The sequence below is a fragment of the Rhinatrema bivittatum genome, chromosome 8 (assembly GCF_901001135.1).
Source record: "Rhinatrema bivittatum chromosome 8, aRhiBiv1.1, whole genome shotgun sequence".
Lineage (NCBI taxonomy): Eukaryota > Metazoa > Chordata > Amphibia > Gymnophiona > Rhinatrematidae > Rhinatrema > Rhinatrema bivittatum.
Window position 1 is genome coordinate 126,226,446 of NC_042622.1, and position 25,006 is coordinate 126,251,451.

The following is a 25,006-nucleotide window of genomic DNA, read 5'->3' on the forward strand; positions in this document are numbered from 1 at the left end:
AAACCACGAGAAATTTCAATTCCCGCAGTTCTGACCGGTTTTTTTTCAGCTGTCCTGATCCGAAAAAAAAACCACACCGATCCTTCAGATTTAATTATTTACAATCCCCCACTGTCCCCCCCCAAAAAAAAAAACTTGCCTAAAGTCCCTGGTGGTCCAGCCGGGGGTCCTGGGAGCGATCTCCCACTCTCGGGCTGTCGGCTACCAATAAACAAAATGGCGCCGGTGGCCCTTTGCCCTTACCATGTGACAGGGGCTATCGCTACTATTGGCTGGCCCCTGTCACATGGTAGGAGCAATGGATGGCCGGCACCATCTTAAAAAATGGCATGGGCCATCCATTGCTCCTACCATGTGACAGGGGCCGGCCAATAGCACCGATAGCCCCTGTCACATGGTAAGGGCAAAGGGCCACCAGCACCATTTTATTTATTGGTAGCCGACAGCCCGAGAGTGGGAGATCGCTCCCAGGACCCCCGCTGGACCACCAGGGACTTTAGGCAAGTTTTTTGGGGGGTTGGGAGGGTGGGGGATTGTAAATCATTAGATCTGAAGGGTTGAGTGGGTTTGGGGCTTTTTTTTCTGTGTGCCCTTTCTCCCCCACCCCCAAAACGATAAGAAAACCACACAACATTTTGTGGGTTTTCCTATCATTTCAGGGCCTCCCTGAACTGTGACGAAATAGGAAATATCGTCTATATTTCCTAGTTCGTCTAAAACAAATGCACATCCCTATAGAGGACAGTATGCTGTTGTGAATAGGGACCTGGTTAAAAGATAGAAAACAGACAGTAGGGCTGTAAAGACTGGCAAGAGTCCTTGGTGCTGCAGCATAGCTGACACAACCTTGTAGGTTTGCCTAGAGGCCTACTCCAGCAGCTGGTGAACACGCCCTGTAGCAGGACAGTTTGGAGATTCACCTATACCAGCCACCTCCCCCGCAGATTGAGCTCTTGGGTTCTGGCGGCCGGAAGGTCTTAAGTGAGTCCCTAGGGCGGAGATGAGCAAGAGTCCAATAGCATACTGAGGTCAGGACAGGCAGCAGATAGACAGTCAGGCCAACGTCAGGGCAGACTGTAAACAGACTTGGTCAGTTCCAGGCAGAAGTTCAGGTACAGGCGGCAGACAAAACATGGTCAGGTCTAGGCAGAAGTTCAAGATCTAGAAGGTCAAGCCAAGGGAGACGAAGACACACTGAAGTCATTGGTTGAGATGAACAAGACAAAGCTGAACAAGGTGGGCTGAACAAAGGAAACAGGAGAAGACAAGGAGAACAGAACAAGGCAGGAGAAGGCAAGCTAAAGATGGAGGAATTTAGGAATGCTGGCAACATGCACTGCAAAGCAGGAGACCTGTTGCTGTGGTGAAGAACTGCTGCTGGACCTTGCCTTAAATAGTCCAAAAGCTGACATTATCTGAAAGTGTTGCTCAGGAGTTCCTGCCACTGTTTTAATATTATGCGCATATGCGCACCTATGGAAAGACTGGTTTGCGGCAGCATGGCGGCGTGGGATGCTGGGTCCAGTGGTTTTTCTGCTGTGTTGAGGCTGAGACATAGGACTGACAGGAGAGATAAAGCAGCATAAGAGGCTGACTCTGGCGCCTTCTAGCTGTGCCGAGACTGACTCATATCGGGTGTAAGTGCTTCAGCTTGCAGAATCTACCCGTAGGCCGCAAATCTTAATAAGGGCTAAATAGTTAATGTTCTCCATGGAGAAAGGTGAATAGTGTTGTGCCCCAGGGATCTATTCTGAAACCACTGATTTTTAACATATTTATAAATGACCTAGAAATGGGAACAATGACGGAGGTGATCAAATTTGCTGATGACACAATTATTGAAAGTTGTTAAATCACAAGAGGATTGTGAGAAATTGCAAGAGGATCTTGCAAAACTGGGAGATTGGGCATGCAAATGGCAAATGACATTTAATGTAGGCAAGTGCAAAGTGATGCATGCAGGGAAGAGCAACAGAAATGATAGCTGGCTGCATTTTCAAAGGAAATCCCCAAATGGGGTCTGATTATTACCTTCTTAAAGCATAAGGCCCCACGGATGATTAACTGAATTGACAGTTGACAGCACAGTCACATCCCTTCTATCGTCCCCTCTCTCCTATCCTTATCTGTCACAGCTGCTTATATCTGACTTACGGCTTTTCTTAAATTCTAAATTCTTCAAGACAGCTATTCCACTTACCCCTTATCATATTTATTCCATCTTGGCCTGCAATACCTTTGCATCTTGGCACTCTGGTATCTAACTCAACCCCTCTGTTACAAAATGCACTCTTTTTAATTCCATGCTTATTCTGATGTGCATTGTTTTTCTTGTAAATACTGATGTGAAGCATTGTATAAAGTTGCATTGCTATATAAAAATTAGATTATCAGAAGTTATGGAATAGAATCTGCCACAAAGGGCGTGTGTTGCGGCAAATGTGATAAATTTAAAGATCACAAACCATCAAATATTTCTTAATGACTTGTTGGCCATACACTTATTCCTCTCTTGAGTGGCTCTTTGGTGACAGAAGTAAGTGCAAAGCTGTTTTAACCCCAGTGTGTGCCATCGTTGGTGTTCTCTGTAATCATTCCTGCCTGTACTTCCCCAGAAAGTGGACTGGGAAGTGGGAGCCACTGGAAAAGAATGTGGAGCAGCTGGGTCTGTTCCCCATTACGGCTCCACTGGGGTTGTAATACGATCAGCCTTGCTTCAGACCCGCACATATATTTATTTATCCCTACATACTTTCTTCTTGTTTTCATTAAGTTAGACAGAAAAGGTTAATCTTCCTTCTGCTGAAGCTTCAAAACTAACCAAACTAAATAAAATAGGATTTAGAAAGACTTTTTTTCTTTCTTTTTTTTCCTTTTTTCTTTCTTTCCCTTTTTTTTTTTTTAAAGTATCGGATTGAGTTGAGGTCAGACTCTAAGCTGCCCACAAGAGTAAATTAAAAACAGGTCTCTGTGAAAAAAAGAGAAACAGAAATACAGAACTGAAAAAAATGTTAAAGCAGAGGAGCAATCCTGGTAATTTTTCAGGAATTGGTTTAGTCTGGGTGAGTAAACAGCCCATCAACTTTGAAAGATGAATGAAACTGCTTGCAACTTCTCTTTCTAGGAAATACATCAGGGTTTCTATATTGCTTAGTTGCCCCATACTCATATGTACCCTGGCCCATATCCTATAACCTTTTGGTTTCATGCAGAACAATTGCACTGCTTGTGACTGCAGCTTCATAGGCTCTGTTTATAGAAGATAAATAATTACCATCACTTTGGTGTGTCTAAGAGTGTGTCTGCTCTAGAGAATGACTAATGAATTTTTGAGAACTGTGTAGATATACAATAGCAATATTGGTGTCTAGAGTGAAGCTCAGTATCTACAAAGAGAAGCTTGCACAAGACTGTAGTTTGGAGAAGCTGAGAAGTAGAAAAGAAAGCTAAACCAGTGCTAGGTTCTGTATGGAATCCTAGCGACTATATTTGAAAAGACAGAAATCTAGTGAAAAATCTAGCAATTATAGGGTCTTATTTAATAAGCATTTTACCCATAAATCACACTCATAGAGAGTAATTAGAGTAACTGTGAGGTCTATTGGAGAACCTAGTAACTATAGAAAGAAACTAGACCAATGCTAGTGCAGAGGAGAAGCTATTACTAGACTTTGAAAGAATCTACTTGTAGCATTTCCAAGAAGAATCTAATTCAATTGAGGTCCAGCTATGTAGTGGAGCAAACCTGCACTGAAATCTAGAAAAGAATCTGTTGTAAGTGCAGGAAGTAAGAGAGGTCAGTGCTATTGTCTATTACAAAACACATCAACTTCTGAGAGGATAATTAGGCCACTGTTGATGTTCCTAGCAACATTCAAAATGATGTCAAATAACTATTTTTCTAACTTTATCACACACACATGCAAAAATCTTAGCACCCGGATAGATTTTTCTAATTTTTCATAATTTTTCATAAGTGACCTTCATAACGCCCCGCAGTATCTTTGGGCATTACTGCTCCATTCACTGTACTGCTAAGGGGCCATTTTTAATCATTGGTCATGCACCTTTTCAGTCTTATCTTTTTTTCAGACTATGATAAAACTCAATGTTGTATTGTAAGCAAATGCTTCTCAAGTAGATTAATTATTCGCCGGTACTTAGTACTTCCCTTCGAGTGGCCCACTGTATATACAGATTATCAGGAAAATATAACATGTATGCCACTTATAAAAGGCACAGTGTACACATATATAATACAAATGTATGTGTGTACAGATTCCATGCCAACAAATGCTATCTATTTTATAATAGTACATGCATACTTTTTAAATGTTTAACTCTTTCCTTTGGAGGGGCATTTCCTCCAGAGGTACAGATAAGAATTTCTGTCTCTTGTGGCTGTCTCTCCTGCCATTCAACCCCTCCTGTTGTTGATATCCCAGGGGTAAATCCTTTCTGGGGGAGGGGGGGGGGGGAGGGGGGGAATTGGAGTTTCTGGCCCAGGTGGGGAGATGAATCCTTTGCAGTGTGCAGGTATGGTGCTGATGTTTTACTTAATACAGGACATAGGTATGGGTGTTCAAATAATAATATTTACTGATCTCTTCAAAAGGATAATCAATGGTCCATTTCAACAAATAATATTACAGAAGAGAGTCCCATTCTTGCTGGGTAAGTGTTGACAATTCAGGTTCCTGGGGCCCCTAACTCTCCTGAACTGAGAGTGTCAGCATCCCATAATCTTAGGAGCATCCGACATGGTGAGGGAGATCCCCTTAGAGGATTTCACAGTCCTACCTGCCTAGAGGAGGAGCTAAAAGTAATATTCCTTGTAGAGGATTCATGGGCAACTGGGGAATATCTAGTGGCCAACCTCGTAGGATTGCCATATGTGCATGTAATCTGCCCCTTTATAAGTGTATTTATATTGCCTGTACACACGAATGTGGTTATATAAGGGCAGCTCTCATTTATTTATTTATTTATTTTTTATATACCGGTGTTCGATTTTACATATCATATCGGTTTATATTCCAACAAAAAATGCAGGAAATCAAGCTTTTCCTTTGTCAATACATTGAACAATAATTTAGGAACATAATCTCCTAAATGCACCATGTCTGAAAGAAGGGGGCCCTTGCTTAGGAACCTAACTTCTATCCATGGGAGGTGGAGATTCTTGTCAAGGAGGTCGTGAAGGTCCAGAACCTGAGCACGATGTCCATGGTGATTCCCTTGACATTGTCGACAACTTGCTTATTCAAGGAGTGGAAGCCCTTGAAGCTGCAGTAGGTGATCTCATCAGGCGATGCTTATGGAAATGTGAGTGCAATTGATAGCCCCAAAGCATGCAGTTTTGGTAGTGTCCTTTAACCAGAAGCTACTAAATAGTGAGATGTCCCCCTATGTTTAAACTATTCTAGGAATTTATAAACCGCCTAGAGCACTGTACCTAGAGCGCCTTCTTGAAGTTCCTTCACCCAGAACTGCACACCTTACAGTAACCAGAAAAATATTTTTCTCAGTCCCTGTCTGCCAGTTGTGGAATTTGTTTCCAAAAGCTCTTTGCACAAGTATCTGCACAAAGGACTTTAAGAAAACACAAAATACTATTATGTTTGGTGATTCGGCCCCGCAGTGTTGCCAGAGGCCTTCTGCAGCTGGGATGCTGCTCAACAGTACAGTGGCCGCTCCCTTCCTGTCCGACCCCTACATCTCCCAACTCCTCTTAGGTGTGCATGTGCCTGTCATTCTAGCACTTAAAAGGGCCATGATGGGAGAATCATGGTAGCACCCTTTGATGACATTAAAAACCTCATTCTATTTAAGGCCAGCCTGGACACATACACTCAAGCAACAGGTTTCCTGTAGTTCTTTGGTCTTCAGAGTACATTGCCTTGTCCTTGTCTTGTTCTGTTCCTGTTTTCATGCCCTGGTTTTCCTGCTTCTGTTCCTGTTTTGTATTTCTGTGTTCCTGTGTCCTTGCCTTCCCCAGTCCTTTTTCATCTTGCCCTGCCTAGCCTGAGTCTTGCCTTGCTCCTTGTCTTTGTATTGTTCTACTTCTTTTGCCTGCATGATCTTCTGATGATCAACAGCTAGCAAATGAACAATTAATATGGAGATGGTTGACTTGCTTATTCTAGCTGTGACCCCTAGAGGTGTCTGTAAGGTGCCAGTGTCTAAAAAGGCCAGGGTCATGGTGACCTTGAGGTGTACTGGGAAGACATAGCCTCTCTAGATAGAAGGGTGCAGCTCCTGCTCTAACTGCTGGCATTGTTATAGTATGGTTTCCTTGTTGAACCTGAACCTGTGCATGACTTGCTTCTCAGACAGTTCCAAAAACAGCCCTGGTCTTGTATTTTCTCTGTGAGAGTACCTTCTCCTTCTCCTCCTCCTCCATTCTCGCTCCTTCCTCAATTTGTTTGCCATGGGTTTCCATGAGTTTGTCATTTTGGAATGTATTTATCCTCTCATTCAGCCCTCCCAGTCGGCCCCATACATACACACTCCCCCCTCCCCCCCCCCCAAGTATACACTAGTATGTCACAGTCATTCAAACACCCCCCCCCCCTTTCCAATATGCCCCAGTATGCTCCCATCCACCATACCCACACACACTAACTCTCTGTGGTTACAAGCAAACACACTTCTGGGCAAGGACAACAATCTCCCTGATTGCCCCCCTTCCCCACCCCTTCTGTGTCTCCTTCTAGCCTGCCCAGTTTCCACTCACCAGGAGACGTCAGCCACCAAATACCAAGTTGAAAAAGGGAATGCAGGTTTCAATTTGGCATGTAAATTAGCTGACGTAAGGGTTCACGCAGTCTTGATGATGTTCATGAGTTTGTCCTTTGTAAAGTAGCAAAATATATGCAAAAATGCTAACCACACCCTAATATGCTCCACACACGCCCATTTTGTTCACATGTACTTTTGCTTGTGAAAGTGAGTATACACACAAATAGCACCCTATATTAAAATTGTGGGTGCGTGCATATGCTTCACATAAATGCATGTGTGCCTTTTTTTTGCGTAAATCCTTTGAAAATTAAATCCTTAACATGCATATAGAAACATAGAAATGACGGCAGAAGAAGACCAAACAGCCCATCCAGTCTGCCCAGCAAGTTTCGCACTTTTTTTTTTTCTCATACTTATCTGTTACTCTTGGCTCTTAGTAACCTTTTGGTTCTATTTCCCTTCCACCCCTACCATTAATGTAGAGAGCAGTGTTGGAGCTGCATCTAAGTGAAATATCTAGCTTAATTAGTTAGGGGTAGTAACCGCCGCAATAAGCAAGCTACACCCATGCTTATTTGTTTGCTCCTTGTTGGTTGTCTGTATATAGATCCACTTTTTTTCATTCCCCCCTGCCGTTGTAGCAGAGAGTTATGCTGGATATGCATTGAAAGTGAAGTATCAGTCTTTTTCCCCTGCCCTTGAAGCAGAGAGCTATGCTGGATATGCGTGAAGTATCAGACTTTCTCCCCTGCCGTTGAAGCAGAGAGCTATCCTGGATATGCGTGAAGTATCAGTCTTTCTCCCCTGCCGTTGAAGCAGACAGCTATGCTGGATATGCGTGAAGTATCAGTCTTTCCATCTTACCAGCAGTGCCAGCATGCTATCATTAAATTGTGTGGGGAGGCTGGGCCCAGTAACCCCCTCTCACTCCACTTTAAACAAAAGCAGAAGCACCCTATAGGGCATTTCACCTCTTCTTCTGAACCCCCAGACAAAAAAATGCGCCTTCTGCATCCCAGACTTTCACTTTAAGTCACTCTCATCCATCCAGACTGGTTCTTTACACATTTTTAGGTCCCCCCTCACTCCCAGACTTCACAGGCAAGAGGGTCTGGCTGACACAGTTGCCAGAGTTTGGCACCACCTGTTGGCACTTCACAATGTATCAAGTGCTTGATAAAGCACCAGCGTGTGGTAGCCATGCCAGCAGAGTTTCAGTCTTTTCTGCCAGTGAAGAAATGGAGGATCTCTGAAATGGTAAGCTGGCATTCTGGAATCCTGATAGGGGTATTGATCTAGGCTGCTCAAAGGGGCCTTTTTTGGCTCTTTGGTGGTGGAATAGGGGCTTGTTTTCTTAGAGGGGCCCTTGGACTAGGTTTCGGGTGAGAGGAAAGTTGAATGTGGGATTTTAATTTGGATTGGGGAAATGGAAGAGAAATCAAGTGTTCCAGAGGGGTCTTCTGCTGTTTCAGGGAGGAGGACTGAGAGCGATCCTCTTTACTAACTGGTCTTTGGATAGGATAATATGGGGAATTACAGTATGATTAGCATGCACACACTAAAAACACACATTGTCTTTTGCATGACCCTTTTACTGTGTGCATTCTGTATATATCATTAAGGTTCAGATATACCATATATTTTTCCCATAGACATCAATGGGAAAATCCCTTTAGTGCTTCAGGTCTTAAATTAGTAGCTAGGACAGAGGAATGGTAATTCTATAAAAACCTACATAACAGATACGTTTCCAAACCACATAAGTTATGCCAATTTTCAAAGCAAACGTACGCATGTAAGTTTGCTTTGAAAAATCATTCCTAAGAAGATGCACAAAATAAGCTGCATAATATTACACCTGTTCTTTGCAGGGCTTAACTTGCACAGGTTAATTTACTCACAGGGATGCTAACTTTCAAACTTATCCATGGTACATCTTGAGCAGAGATTAATACTAGTATTTTATAAACTGTACAGAGGGAGCTCCGCAGTTTATAAAATACCACATAGTTCTGCTTCAAAAGTATGCACGTATGTTTCAGTATGTGCAAATATTTCCAGTGGAAATATTTTGTGCGATTTTCTTATCGTTTGGGGGGGGAGGGGAGAAAGGGCACACAGAAAAAAAATACCCTAAACCCACCCCAACCCTTCAGATCTAATTATTTAGAATCCCCCACCCTCCCAACCCCCCAAAAACTTGCCTAAAGTCCCTGGTGGTCCAGCGGGGGTCCCGGGAGTGATGCCCCCCTCTCGGGCTGTTGGCTGCCACTAATCAAAATGGTGCTGATGGCCCTTTGCCCTTACCATGTGACAGGGGCTATCAGTGCCATTGGCCGGCCCCTGTCACATGGTAGGAGCAATGGATGGCTCGTGCCATTTTTTAAGATGGCCGGCTGCCATTTTGTTTACTGGCAGCCGACAGCCCGAGAGCGGGAGATGGCTCCCGGGACCCCTGCTGGACCACCAGGGACTTTAGGCAAGTTTTGGGGGGAGGTCAGGAGGGGGGGCGGGGGATTGTAAATAATTAGGGTCGGGGTAGGGTTTTTGTTTTTTGGATCGGAACTGCTGGAAAAAAAAAACAGTCCGGACCTCAGGGAAACAAAATTTCCGATGTGTCCACGATACTGAAACCGGAACCGATTCCAGCATCCAATTCACATCTCTAAAGAATATACATACTTTATCTATTTTATAAACATACATGCATATATTTTAGGCACATAAAAAATATAATGTACACATATCCTCAATTTATATGTGGAGGTAGGTATTTTATGTTATGAACTCTGCCCGCGGGTTGCCCCGCGAGCAGGCTCACTCACCTACATGCTCTCTCTTCGCCGGTGCGGCAGGATGCCGCCGTCGGCCCTCCCACGCGGCCGGAGCCGCGGCCTAAAGTTCCTCATGTGGCCCGGAGGCCGCCCGTGTCTTCCTGCTGTCCGTGGTCAGAGCCGAGGCCTTCTTCGGGGCTGGGACCACCCCCGATGCTGCCTTTCGTCTTCGCGGCACTAGGCCGCATCCCCGGGCTGGCTCGGCGGCTAGAGCCGCCCCCAGGGCTCCCCACAGCGGCTGGAGCCGCTGCCGACATCAGGGCCTGCTCCTCAGGCCGTGCCCTACGTCTGCCGCGATTACGTCGGTGCAGGCCGCTGTCCGCAGTCCTGCACAGCTCCTGCTCTCTCCTAGGTGTGCGGCCGCGTCTTCTTGCTGCATTTAAAGGGCCAGGCACAGGAAGTGTGCTGGCCCCACCTCTGTGACTGTTTCCTGCTTCAGCCCTATAAAGGGCTGCTCCGTCAGTTGTTCTGTGCCTTGCATCGTGGTGACTTCGCTCTGGAGGCTCCTGCCTGCCAGAGCCTGTGTAAGGTCTTCTAGTCTTCGTGGAGCTCCTCATCTGTCTGTATCATGTCAAGTCTTCGTGCCTGAGGTCCTCGTCCAGGTGTCCTGATCTTCATGTCCTGGTGTTTCGACCTGATCCTCTGTTCCTGATGTACCAAGTTCCCGGATGACCTGTTCCTGTGTCTCGTCTTTGCTCTCGAGCCTTCTGGTCCGGTAGGCTGAAGGTCTCTCGGATGATGTGTGCCTGAGTGGACTAGCCTCCCGGTGGACGTCTGTCCTGTGCTCCTGAGCCATCATGTTCCGCCAGCCATTGTGGGGCTCTGGGCGACTTATGGCTCCGTCGTCGAAGTTCCGCAATGACTGGACTCTTTCCTGCATCTGTCCCATTCTTCTCGTAGTCCGTGACCAGCCTCTTGGGGCTGTGTAGGGCGCATAGTGGACAGGGAGGTCCGCGACCAGCCCATTGGGTGCGCCCATGAAGGGGGGCTGAGTAGGGCACCCTGAGAGACAATGTAAATGTCCTTCCAGCCATAGTCAAGTCCAAGTGTTTCGTCTGGATGCCGTCTGCATCAACCTAGTCTCATCATGGATGCCGTAGCATCAACCCAGTGTCTTCTCTGCGATGCCGTTGCGTCAATCCTGGTGTCATGTCTTCATAGCCCTGGTGTCATGTCTTCAACCCAAGTCTTCGTGCCATGTGATGCCCTCGCATCAACCCAAGTCTTCGTGCCATGGACGCTGTCGCATCAACCCAAGTCTTCATGCCATGTGATGCCATTGCATCAAGCTTCATAGTCTTGTCTTTGTGTCAAGGTCCATCTGCCCTCAACCTCAGGCCAAGCCTGCCTCTCCATGCTGCTCGCAGCAGGTCCGAAAGGGCTCAGAATGGTCAGAGAACCATTCACCTTCCAACATCCTCGGATGTTGGCCTTGGGAGCTTGCCGGCCTGGCGGAGGGTAGACTGTCAGCCATGCAGAGCCACCATCAACCCTTGGCTCGGCCCGGAAGGTCTGGATCGGGCTGAGGCCCATGGGCACACTAAACACCCCGTTCTCAACATTTTATTGTTGCACTTCTGGCTACTGTGTGGCCTCCCCTCCACCAGAGGACTCCGGTCAGACCGGCTCTGAACTGTACGCTCCAGCACATACCTGGTTTCTTACTACAGTCAGTCCTACAGCCTCCGCTCCACTGGAAAATGCTTGTGTATTCTTGATGTTTATAAAATAGCATATACACATGTACATGCTATTTTTACTCATGAAACCCTTTCAAAATCCACTCCTTTTAAAAATTAAAAGCACATGAATGAATCCCAACTCCACAATCCCAAGGAATGCCTTTTTTTTGTGTACATAAAAATGTGTAATCCTTTTCTTTGGAGGGGCATTACCTCCAAGCGTACACAAAAGATTTTCTGTTTCTTGGGGCTGCTTCCTCTGCCATTTGTCCCCTCCGATACTGGTAGCCTAGGGGCGAGTGCTTTCTGTGGAGGGAAATTAGTGCTTGTGGCCTAGGCCATGAGGTGAATCCCTTATTTGTGTGCAGCTGTTTAGTGTGCTGCTGATGCTTGGTGGGGTCAAAGGAAGCAGGATACAGGTCTGGGTGTTTAAATGATAACAGTTTACTGATTTCTTCAAAGGTAATCAAGTTCAAGGTGAAATAAATGGCTTTACAGATGAGTGTCCTTTTTCTCTCTGTCAGGTCGATACAGTAAAAATCGCGGGAGAGCGGGCAAGCGCCCGCTCTCCAGTGCGCGCAATTCAGAAAAAAAAATTATTCAAATTAGGGCCCGTGGTAAAAAGAGGCACTAGGGACACTAGTGCTTTTTTGTGCACTTTCCCGGTGCCAGCAGAAATTAACGCCTTCCTTTGGGTAGGCGCTAATTTCTGAAAGTAAAATGTGCGGCTTGGCTGCACATTTTACTTAGTGAATCGCGCGGGAATAACTAATAGGGCCATCAACATGCATTTGCATGTTGAGGGTGCTATTAGTTTCGGGAGGGGGGTTGGACGCGCGTTTTCGACGCGCTATTACCCCTTACTGAATAAGGGGTAAAGCTAGCACGCCGAAAACATGCGTCCAAACGCGGGTTAACAGTGCGCTCCGACGGAGCGTAAGTGTAAGTGCTGGTGAATCAGACTTCTTAACTCCCCTGGAATGAGAGATTCAGTGTTCTCTACTCTGGAGGGATCCTACACTGTGAGGGAATCCCCTTAGAGGTTTACACAGTCCTACCTGAGCTCTAACCGTCTTGAACAATTATCCAACCTGCGCCTATGTCCAGGGAGGAAGATCCTGTGGAGGGTCTTCACTTCTCCTTAGTTGTTTTATTGGACCCCTCTGAATGAAAGGCCTTGAAGGACAAAGATCAGGCACACTGCCTAATCTCCAAATGAGGAGAAGGGTGACAAAATGTCTTTCTCTCAACCGAAAGAGAATACTTCACTACAATGTCCCAAACCTTCTGGGATTTCACTGTCACTGCATCTCTTTTCTTGTGCCATAAGGGAACTGGCAGATCTTTAGTGACCTGGCATCTGGATACAGGGGGATAATCTTCACCATGAGCACCAGGCTGCCATCCAGCAAAACAATCCTTAAAGTAGTCAAAAATTCTAATAAAGTCGTTTCCTGAAACAGGAGGAGTACCCAATCTCGTAGGGAGTACCCAGGAAGGAGTATCCCCCAAAACTACTGAGTGAGGGCTGTAGGCCTCACTAAAAATACAAACAACTCTAAAAGAGCTCCTCTCTCCTCAAAACTCTAATTAAAATGCTATGCCATGCCCGATCTAGCCCTAGTCCCTAGTTATAAGCAGGTTCCATCCACTCAAGCTACCTCTAGAGGAGGAGCTGAAAAGTGATATGCCATCTAGCTGGTAAACATCTATAGGGACTGGGTGACATCTAGTGGCCACCCCGTTTGGGTACCACATCTGTGAGAATTTGCGTTATGAATGTACCGTACTTTTATGTACACAACCCATACACAATTTTAGAACAAATCATTTACAAGCAAAAATCTGTGTTTCATATCTGTAAATGGCTTTGATAATTACCCCCTGAGAGGGTAGTTTTCAAAGAGACTTCTTTGGGTAAAACAATGTTTTATTCGTAGAAATGGCCTTTGCAAAATTGCTCAGCCGATATTAATATTTTTTTTACAATATATGGGTAAACTTATGTGCGTATGTCATATTTACATTTACCTAGATCAGGGGTCGGGAACCCATGGCTCGCGAGCCAGATATGGCTCTTTTGAGGGCTGCATCTGGCTCGCAGACACGTGTCGCCATACTTCGCGGTTCCCCGCTGACCCAGCTGCTCCCCGGTCCTCCGCCGCCCGGGCTTAAAATGCTGTCAGCCCGGGCGGAACGCGGCAGGACAGCTGGAGTCAGCGGCACCGGCGTGCTCTCTTCTCCTCCCCCCCCCCCCCGCGGCCCGGAAGAGGAAGTGGAGAGCATCGGGTGCCTGCGCGGGAAGAAGAGACCACACTAGCGTGGTCTCTTCTTCCGCGCAGGCACCCGATGCTCACCACTTCCTCTTCCGGGCCGCGGGGGGGGGGGAGGGGAAGAGAGCACGCCGACTGGAGTCATCCGGGTGCCTGCGCGGGAGTCATCGGGTGTCAGCCGGGTGCCAGCGCTGGAGTCATCGGGTGCCTGCGCGGGTCTTCCCGCGCAGGCACCCGATGCTCTCCACTTCCTCTTCCGGGCCGCGGGAAGAAGAGAGCACGCCGGTGCTCTCTTCTTCCCGCGGCCCGGAAGAGGAAGTGGAGAGCATCGGGTGCCTGCGCGGGAAGAAGACTGCAGCGCGGCTCGGAGGAAAATGAAAATCTTCAACCGCGGCCGATGGGACTCCGCCTTCGCCTCCGCGAGGGCTGAAAATGAAGGAGGTTAGCGTTGGGAGGTGGCTGCTGCTGCCGCGAGTTCCCGGGGGGGGGCGGGGGGGGGGAGAGAGAGAGAGTGAATGAGCGAGCAAGCATGTGTGTTTGAGATCCTGTGTGTGTGAGTGAGAGATTGCATGTATGTGAATGATTGAGAGCCTGTATATGTGAAAGAGAGTATGTCTGTGATTGAGATCCTGCCTGTGAGAGAGAGAGCATGAATGTAAGTTTACCATTGGGAACCTGTATGTGTAAGTTTGTAATTGAAAACCTGTTTGTTTGAAAGAGTATGTGTGTATGATTGAGATCCTTTGTGTGTGAGAGAGATCATGTGTATGTATGATTAAGAGCCTGTGTGTATAAGTAAGAGAGAGATCATGTGTGTCTGTGTCTGATTGACAGCTGGTTTAGGTGATGGAGCATGTGAGTATGTGATTGAGAGCCTGTGTTTAAATGAGAGAGAGAGACCATGTGTGTCTGTGTGATTGAGAGCTGATTTAGGTGAGGGAGCATGTGAGTATGTGATTGAGAGCCTGTGTGTAAATGAGAGAAAGAGAGGACATGTTTGTAAGCATGTGAATGAGAGTCTGTGTGTGAGAGAAAAAGACAGCATGTATTTATGTGATTGAAAGCCTGTGTGTGTGTAAGCGTGAAAAGATAGACAGCATGTGTGTAAATGTGTAATTAAGAGCCTATATAAGTGAGAGAGAAAAAACATTTGTATATGTGAGTGACTGAGAGCATGTGTGTATAGGTGTGTCATTGAGAGCCAGTGTGAGAGAGAGCGCTGGTATGTGACTGAGAGAGGAGAAAGTTCCAAGCAAACCACCCCACCTCCTGCTAATTCAGAACAATCTCAGGACACCTGGATATCAAACGTTCCCAGGTATGCAGAGCAAAAAAATTTTTGTATCCTTATTATTTTTCATTACTGGATCTTTGTGTCTGCTATTTTGAAATATTTTGTTGGTATCTGGAAATGTTTTATATGAGTTTTTAATTATTGGATATTCCACTCATCAGCTGTTTCGAAATATGTTCTTTTTGTTAGTACAGTTTTACTGCTGATGATTTTATATTTCTTGATTTGTTTTATAAGGATGTGTGATGTTTCTTTTTTCCTTTGTTACACTGCATACAGAGACTCTGGCTTGTTGCAGTTTCCAATTCAGTTTTTGTCTGCATGCTTCTTGTTATGCGTTTTGGTCTCTTTATTCTATGTTAGGTGAGGGACAGCACGTGATTCAGGTGAGGTTTTCTGCTGGCGTGTAGTTTCTGTGTAGGACTCTATAGCAGCCTGACTTGGTCCGTTTTCCTAATAGGAGATGTATTGGTGTCTTAAGGCCTGGTGTAATATTTTCAGAGACTTATTGTACTTTAAAAGTGTGATCTTACATAAAATGCACACATTTACTTGTATTTAGTTTTAAACATATTGTATGGCTCTCATGGAATTACATTTTAAAATATGTGGCGTTTATGGCTCTCTCAGCCAAAAAGGTTCCTGACCCCTGACCTAGATTAAGCAAAGGCAAACCTGGGGTCAGAGTTGGGAAGAACTTGGACATGCATATACTCTTGGATTTGCAAAAGTATGCATGTAAATTTTCCCCAAAAGATTTGGGTGCACAGAATATCAGTTTTAAATTTATACGGGTAAATTTGATGGGATAATTTTCAGAGCGGGCTTGTGCGCATAAATATGCTTTGAAAATTGGTGTATTTCTTTTACCCATGTATTTGCTGCATAATTTAGGAGAGTTCTATAAAATTACCCCAAGTATATTTTTAGCAGGTATGCTAAAATTAATTTTAAGAACATAAGAACATGCCATACTGGGTCAGACCAAGGGTCCATCAAGCCCAGCATCCTGTTTCCAACAGTGGCCAATCCAAGCCATAAGAACCTGACAAGTACTCAAAAACTAAGTCTATTCCATGTTACCACTGCTAGTAATAGCAGTGGCTATTTTCTAAGTCAACTTAATAGCAGGTAATGGACTTCTCCGCCAAGAATTTATCCAATCCTTTTTTAAACCTCATCCTCTGGCAACAAATTCCAGAGTTTAATTGTGTGTTGAGTAAAAAAGAATTTTCTCCAATTAGTTTTAAATGTGCCACATGCTAACTTCATGGAGTGCCCCCTAGTCTGTCTATTATCCGAAAGAGTAAATAACCGATTCACATCTACCCGTTCTAGACCTCTCATGATTTTAAACACCTCTGTCATATCCCCCCTCAGCCGTCTCTTCTCCAAGCTGAAAAGTCCTGAAAAGTTTTGCATGGATATTAGTGACTTGGCACCTAAATTTGCTGTTCATCGATCTTCCAATCAATCGGGCTATTTTTACATTTAGTTATATTATTGTATTTTGTAGGTTCCTATATGTAGTGCAGAATTTTTGTAGTCATATGTCATGTTGAAAACTGGATTCTTTGCAAGTTATGTGAAACATTTAAGGGCAATTATCAAAACTGTGCAGACAGGTGAAAAATTTACAGGTACTTTTACCAATGAATTTTGTACTAGTTCTCAAAAGGAAAATATACACTTTGTTTCCCTTTGAAAATTATCCAGGGAATCATTCTCCCAGAATTTTGTACTTCCTTTTTTTGTGGACAGTTTTCTAAACCACAACATACATGCACCTAGATGCCTCAAGCTGCAATGTTTTATTGCGGGAGGGTTCCCACTATCATGGGGGTGTCACTGCAATAGTGTCCTCCCCCCCCCCCTAAAAACACTGCGGCTGTATGGCGTGTTTTATTTTGCAGCAAAACATCACAGAACAAGGCAATGTGGCAGTGGCCCTTTAGCCATGATAGCAGCCTCAAGGGACAGCCATCACCTTAAAGGGCCAACTGCATAAAACAAAAGGTGCCCGAAAATAGAAAAGTTGAGGCGACCTGACCTTGCCCCATCACGTGACAAGGGCAAGGTCCAGGGTTGGACCTCTGCTTTGTGGCTAGTTCTGATCCCCAGACCTTGCCCCAATCACATTACTGGGGAAAGGTCAGGTCGGTGCCATGTTGAAAAATGGTGTTGACTGGGGCTAGGGGGCACCCCAGGCCCCATCGCAGGATCCTTTTCCACTTTTTAAGGTTTGAGGGTACAGGAGAGGGGTGAGGGAGTGAATGTCACTGAAGACCAATGCCTTTTTGATACAATTGGGGGATGGGAGGGGAGGTATTGGTGGTTCACCATACCCCCATTGATTTGTTGAAACATTGGGGTGGGGTGGACATTTTATTTAATGAAGACAGGGTTGGGAACTGTTGTCGTGTGAGGATTCCAATTTTGTTTACACTTTTGGGTGTTGGGGCTATCTTGAGTCCGTGTTGACCCTGCTCAACTGTTTCTTATTGGCACGGGTATTTTTAAATTATTTACATGGCCCTTTAAATCTAATGCAGGAGCCTCAGGACCCATGTTAGAATATGGTTTTCCAGGGATGTGTTGTTAATTTATCGCGGCAGACCACTTTTTAATTCGGCCGTGATAAGTTATTTACATCAAATTGCCTATTAATAAGCTGTTTTGCATGGATTTGCAAATGGGAGGTGACAAAGGGTAGTGGTAAATGGAGTTTTCTCTGAGGAGGGGGTGTTACTAGTCGTGTGCCTCAGGGATCAGTCCTTGGATTGATTCTTTTCCTCATTTTTGTCAGCAGCATAACAAAAGAATTGTCAGGAAATGTTTCTCTTTTTGCTGTAAAAGGGTGGACAGCTAGGAAGGTATGGAAAACATGAGGGATCTAACGATGCTCTAGGAATGGTCTAAACTCTGGCAGTTAAGATTTAATGTTAAAAAGTGCAGAATAATGCATTTAGGATTCAAAACCCCAAGGGAAAGGTACAGATTTGGAGGTGTAATGCTTCTAAGCACTAAGGAAGAGTGGAATATGGGGGTAATTGTATCTGAGGATCTTAAGGTGGCCAAACAGGTCGATAAAGCAGTGGTAAAAGCCAGAAAGATACTTGGCTGCATAGGAAGAGGAATGGACAGCAGCAAAAGGGAGGTGATATTGCCCCTGTATGGATCCATGGTTAGACCTCATTTGGAATACTGTGTACAATTCTGCAGACTGCACCTTCAAAAGGATATAAACAGGATGGAGGCAGTCCAGATGGTGGCTACTAAAATGGTCAGTGGTCTTTATTCTAAAGCATAATGGGATATATCTAAACATGTAATCCATGGAGGAAAGGCGAGATAGGGGAGCTATGTAGAGACATTCATATATCTCACAGTTTTCCATACATAGGAGGTGAGAATCTTTTAACAGAAAGGAGACTCTAGAATGAGGAGTCATGTGATGAGGTTCAAAAATGGTAGACTCAGGAATAATCTTAGGAAATATTTCTTTAAAGAGAAGGTGGTGGATGCATGAAGCAATCTCCTAGTGGAGGTGTTGGAGGAAAAACAGTATCTGAATTCAAGAAAGCATGGGATAAATACAGGGATGGATAGGCATACTAGATGGGCCATATGGTCTTTTTCTGCCACCATGTTTCTATGTTTCTGATGCTTTCCATCAGGCAAACTTGGTGCCAGAGTACCCCAGACTGCCTGGGAGACCACTAACAGGGAAAATGGGATGCCACAGTTTGAAATAAGACACCGGTCAGGGAATCCAGGTCCATTTCACTTGCGACTATCCTTGAGCAAGCAGTGACACTATACTTGTCAATGGAAGGGCCCCACGTATTTGCAACTTTAACAATCCCCAGTCGGGTTTCTCTACCTTTGTGATTCTGTTGGAGCTGGATGGCTCTCCCACGCAAGTACTGGTGGAGTTGGGAAGCATAAAAACTCTCATCCAGATGGAATTAGTATAGAGAGTATAAATCAACCATGAGAAAGGCATGACTCTCATCTGGTCAGCAACAATACCTGACTAGCCACATCCTACTGATGACCCCAAGTGGATAGACCAGTATAGAAGTGGGAGTACTTCCCAAGCTTTCATACCCTGCTGTTTTGGGATGTGATTATTCAAAGTTTGAGGCTCTCTAGGTCCAGCTTACAACTAGCTCAACCAGACTATAGTGTGGCATCTCTCCTGGAACACTTCCTGTCAGAAGAGCCAAACTTATACGTCATGTAACTTAAAGTGTTCAGATCACAATGGCAATACTGGAGGTGAAAACTCAAACACTTCCAATATTTAGAGACTGTTATGGATAGAGTTTCACCTTGAGTAGAAGAGGTTCTGCAAAGACTCCATGATCTCATAGCTCTACCAGAAGGGGACAGAGAGAGTAACCCATACAGTTTTAGGAGTACCCCAGGGGAAGATGAGCCAGTCAGGTCAGCCTGGGAACAGAGGGTCCAAGGGCCATAATCCAACTTCCCTTTATTCATAATGAATAAAGGGAAGGTCAAGCTGAGGAGAGGGTATGCAAAGCAATGTATATCAAGACCCTTTTAAAAGACGAGGACTAGACATTTAGCTTGGTCTACCTTAACGCACAGCACAGAAGAGAATCCTAGTCCCAGGGCTCCTGAGCAGAGGATTAAGAGTTCATGCCCAGGAGAGAATGGAGAGGCCCTGAGATGGAGGAAGGTAGATATCCTGCTGAGACTGTGAATGTTGGAAGCCTTGATTTGTGCTGCTGATAAAAGCAACTGTTTTTGTTATTGTTCTCCTTCACTGTGAATAAAGCATTTAATGTGGAGAAAAGATGGAGTCCAGATTGTTCTGTCTTCCAATCCTTCTAAAGCCTAAGACCACTTGTATGGCATCACACCATCCTTTTGCTAGTTATGTGGACCTGCTGCACCCCTCCAAGTCATCCTCTGGAGGTGGCAAACAGGATACAAAGAGGAATAAAATTAGTGGATGATGTCTGTAAAAGAAAAAAAATATTAGCTTGATAGGATGGGTGTGTGATATATTTTTTGTTTTTAGTATGTAATCTGCTTTGAGCTTATTTATGAAAAAGTGAAATATAAATTAATTAAATAAGCAAATAAATATATATTGTCGTCTTCCAGAATGATTGCAGTCTGAGTAGATGCAGGTCTCCTTTAAGAAATTTAAGGAAAAAATACTAAAAAACAACATGCATCTCTGTGGTGATGACCAGTATTGGAATTTTATTGTATTTTATTTATTGTTTTAGAATTTAATTCTAGTATTTTATTTGCTGTTCCACACTTTGGACACCTATAAATGGCAAAGTGTTATAAATAAATGCTGAGGTCCATATTTAGTCACTGTTGCAAAGTTACAAGGTCATTCGTCAAAATCTGTTATGGTGTTAACACCTGCGATAACAGCATAATGCCCATGATAATGCCATAACTCACACAATAATTGTGGTATCGCATTGTGGAAATGCAAATTTTTTAAAAGGGCAGGATTGGGGAGGGGTTCGGGCGGGATTAATGAAAATGAGGGACATTATCGCACTGTGTGATAGTGTAACACACACAATTGCACGTTTTTAACGCTGGAAATAACTACACCTTTTTTCCTGGTGTTGAGCTGTGCAATATGCCCGAAATGGCCTTAATGCAATTTGCAAATGGCTGTAATGCGATTTGCGCTAAAGATTGCAAATAGAGAGTGAGAGAGAGAGAGAGAGAGCCCCTGGAAGGCCTTCACAGTATTCAACTATTTATATCACTATAGGAGAGCCAACTAATAACTTGAGGAGAGGATTTTGTGGTGGTTTGGGGGCCAGTTTGACATGCAGAGTGAGATGTACGAGCAGCACCGTACACCTCGGTGAAGATTTGAAGTCATTTAGAGTGAGGAAAGAGTGAGGAAATGTTATAGAGTGCATCAAGCTAAGGTGAGAGAATATTGTAGAAATCTCATCTTTGTGAGACTTTGCTCATTCCAAATGACGTGAAATCTTCACTGAGGTGTACTCTGGGCTGTTCGTACATCTCACTCTGCATGTCAAACTGGCCTCAAAACCCTAAACCACCACCAAATCCTCACCTTGAGTTATTAACTGGCCTTCTTATAGTGATATAAATAGTTGACTACTATGAAGCCTTATAAAGAAGTTCTCTCTCTCTCTCTCTCTCTCTCTCTTAAGTTAGCTGGCTAACAATAGGACAGCTCTTTGGGTTGAGCAGATTTAGCTGGCTAAGTTACCCAGCTAACTCTGAAATTAGATGGGTAACTCAACTCTTCCCATGTACCTCCCAGGACACCCCTAAAGTATCTGGCTAAATTCTAGCCCCATCACTTATTAGCCAAATAAGTACCCAAATCTTTGTTAGCTGGATAATTTTCAATGCTTCTTCTTATTATTATTATTGTATAGCCTTGTCTTTTCTAGTATCTAGTGTTCCTTTCCCTTGAGAAATAGGTAGCCAGAAATAGTTTCATTCTCTTCCAATGTTATTTTAAAAAGTAAAAAAGTTTTAAAAATGAATATATAATTGAAGCAGGAAGTTTTCTTAAAATTGGATTATTTCCATTGACTGCAATAACACAATATGCAAAATAATTTAACAAATATATTAATTACATCAATGAAATAGAAATGTGTCTGTACAGTATATTACATCTAGTAGTGCTTTAAAAATGATTAGTGGTAGAAATAAAGTATAGGAAAACAGCATAAAATTGGAAATGTGTGCATGTTGAGAACAAGTGGTTTACACACGATTGCTTTTCCATAACATAATATTGGCCCTTTGAAATGTAAAATTTTGCTGTCACCTCTATCAAACCTCTACTCCCTTTCCTGAACTGTATGGGCATATGCAGACACTGTATCTAATGCTGTACTATTTAAATCCAGTATAATTGCGTTGTTTCCTCATTGACCTGATGAAGGAGCAGAACACTTGAAAACTTGTCACAGATATATTGAGTTAGTCCAATGAAAAGGTTTTACCTATAACTGGACTTTTATTTTTTCACAACATAACAAATGCTGTATCCTAAAACAAAGGTAGAGATTAAAGACAATAATGAACTTACAGTTTTCACAAACATAGAACAAGATACATGTGAAAGATGCCTTCTCAATGTTTGTTCTGAAAAATGGATCTATTGAAGTGTCTGAATTTTATGTAGAAATGCTAGTTTAAACTAATCTCTCTTTTCTCTCCCTCTCAATCCTTTCTCTTTTTATGCTCTCCACTCCCTCTCCTTTTTCTTTTGCCTGTTTTCTTGCATATTGGTTAGGAGAATTCATGAGTTTTGCTGAAGATTTGCTCTCAGGACTGGGATCTTCATGTGTTGCTGCAGGCAGACGCCATGGGGAGGTACCAGAAACCAGCATCTACACTGTCTTATTCAAGTGCCTGGAACCCGACAGTCTCTACAAGTAAGCAATCAGGCTCTTCACAAAAGAGGAGAAATTGGGTGGCATTCAGCAAGAGGTTTTCATTATGTACTAAATGTATCCATATAGATTTAGAATCACATTTCTGTATGTGTATGTATGCATGTAGTACATACATTGGCATGTGTACAAGTGTTTGAGGATAAGTATCAGTATTTATTTATACCTCTCCATAGGATCGTGCATAAAATGTAGTATGAATGTATGTGAGCATACACATGATTGGAGCATATATATGTGTGTATGTATGTGTGTGCACAATGGGAGGAAGCCAAGGATAGTATTTCCCATTGTTTGTTGACTTCCTACAATTTCATTCACAGAGATTATATATGAATCATTTATCTAATAGCTTTTTTTTCCTTTTCATTAACTTGCACACATTCATATATGCATACGTAGTACTTGAACACGCATTTACACTTGTACACGCAAAGATATTCACACCTGGGTGTACTAGGCTGCTGAACATACTCGGATTTTCAGAGCCCTGCTCGCGTAAATCCGCCCAAAACCGGGCGGATTTACGCGAGCAGGGCCCTGCGCGCCGGGAAGCCTATTTTACATAGGCCTCCCGGCGCGCGCAGAGCCCCGGGACTCGCGTAAGTCCCGGGGTTCTCCGAGGGGGGCGTGTCGGGGGGCGGGCCCGGTCGTCGCGGCGTTTCGGGGGCGTGTCGGCAGCGTTTTGGGGGCGGGTACAGGGGCGTGGCTACGGCCCGGGGCGGTCCGGGGGCGTGGCTACGCCCTCCGTACCCGCCCCCAGGTCGCGGCCCGGCGCGCAGGAGGCCCGCTCGCGCGCGGGGATTTACTTCTCCCTCCGGGAGGCGTAAATCCCCGGAGAAAGGTAAGGGGGGGTGTAGACAGGGCCGGGGGGGGGGGTTAGGTAGAGGAAGGGAGGGGAAGGTGAGGGGAGGGCGTTAGAGGATTCCCTCCAAGGCCGCTCCGATTTCGGAGCGGCCTTGGAGGGAACGGGGGTAGGCTGCGCGGCTCGGCGCGCGCCGGCTATACAAAATCGATAGCCTTGCGCGCGCCGATCCAGGTTTTTAGCAGATACGCGCGGCTCCGCGCGTATCTACTAAAATCCAGCGTACTTTTGTTTGCGCCTGGAGCGCAAACAAAAGTAGGCTATTCGCGCGCCTTTTAAAATCCGCCCCATTCTGCATACTTAAACATGGATGGAAAACTGTACACATACTTAAAAGCATCTGTACACCTACAATATACTGGGATGCCTTGGCACACATATGTGCACATTATAGAAACATGTATATACATTTGGAGGCCCTCTTACAATAATACCAAACTCTATCCAAATTTACATTCTTCCACTGACGCTGAATTTTACAACAAAGTTATTGTTCATGGAAAGTGACCATCATACTAGGCATCATCAGTGTAACTTTGTGCTATAGATTTTGCCTTATGTATAATCATCAGTCACTGGTGACAGTCGTGAAATATCCACCTCAATTTTTTAACTTTTTTAATATGCAAAAATTACTTTAAAAAATCCATATATGGATAACTTATCTTTAATAGCTCAGTGGTTCTCATACCACTCGTTTCATTCTAGATGGTCGGTGGAGGTCCATTTGGAGGTCCATATTCAAAAGCATGTAATTGAATAACTCAGAACTTATCCAGCTAAATGAAGATTTGGGCACTTATACAGTTAAATTCTAGATGACTAATAAGTTAGTTGACTAGAATTTAGCTGGATAGGTTAGGAGCGTTCCAGGGACGTAACTGAGAGGAGTTGAGATAGCTGGCTAAGTTATCCAGCTAATTCCACTATTTAGAGTTAGCTAAATCTGGTCAGGCAAAAGAGCTGTCCTAAAGCTAGTTGGATAAAGTTAGCCAGCTAACTTTAAGATAGCCAATTATGTTCAATAGTGCGGCTACACTGTTGAATATACCTCCAAAGATAGCTGGATAAATTTATCCAGTTAACTTTGCTATTCAGACAATGACTGAATATGGACCTCATAGTAACAGAACACAATCGCATGTTCATATGGTGAGACATTTGCATAACTGGACATACCTTCCTCATGAGGTCTCCATGCTCTGTTTTTAATATTTCTATCCATTCAGACTTTGAAACAATTGGTCTCTGACACTGAACGCACAATCATGGCCATATCTGGGCTCAGTAAAACATTGAAAGCAGGATATAACTTCATATTTCCATCTTTTCACACTCAGATGTAACAGCAAACCCATACTTGAACATTTATGATTTCACAGTCGAAATCTATGTTACTCTCAAATGTTATCTTGCTAGTACAAAGAACTAGAAAAGGTTTTCAAGAATTCTGTGAACTCGTATGTTTTGATAAACCATTTGACTTCTCTCTGGGTACTTCAGTGACATGTGAAGTTGTTATTACTATTACGGTTTATCGTTTCTAAATTGCTTTACTAGACATACATAACACTGAATAGATATTATCTTAGTATCTGTATTATCTTAGGGGCAGAATTTAAAACCTGCGCGCGCGGTCTACATTTGTTCACGCTACCCGTCGCGCACAAATGTACGCCCGATTTTATAACACGTGTGCGCCGCTGCGTACATGTTATAAAATCCTGGGTCGGCACACGCAAGGGGGTGCACACTAGTGCACCTTGCATGCGCCGAGCCCTAGGGGAGCCCCGTTGGCTTTCCCCGTTCCCTCCGAGGCCACTCTGAAATCAGAGTGGCCTCAGAGGGAGCTTTTCTTTC

The 25,006-nt window shown here is 44.3% G+C and overlaps 1 protein-coding gene across 3 annotated transcripts in view; it reads left to right on the forward strand.

The window, feature by feature from the left end:
* Positions 1-25,006, forward strand: part of ASTN2 (astrotactin 2) — a 1,130,819-nt gene that overhangs the window by 903,130 nt on the left and 202,683 nt on the right. For all 3 annotated transcript variants that reach the window (XM_029612108.1, XM_029612110.1, XM_029612109.1), the window contains one exon: positions 22,122-22,263. In XM_029612108.1, the coding sequence (XP_029467968.1) occupies positions 22,122-22,263 (142 nt within the window). The remainder of the gene's footprint in view (positions 1-22,121; positions 22,264-25,006) is intronic.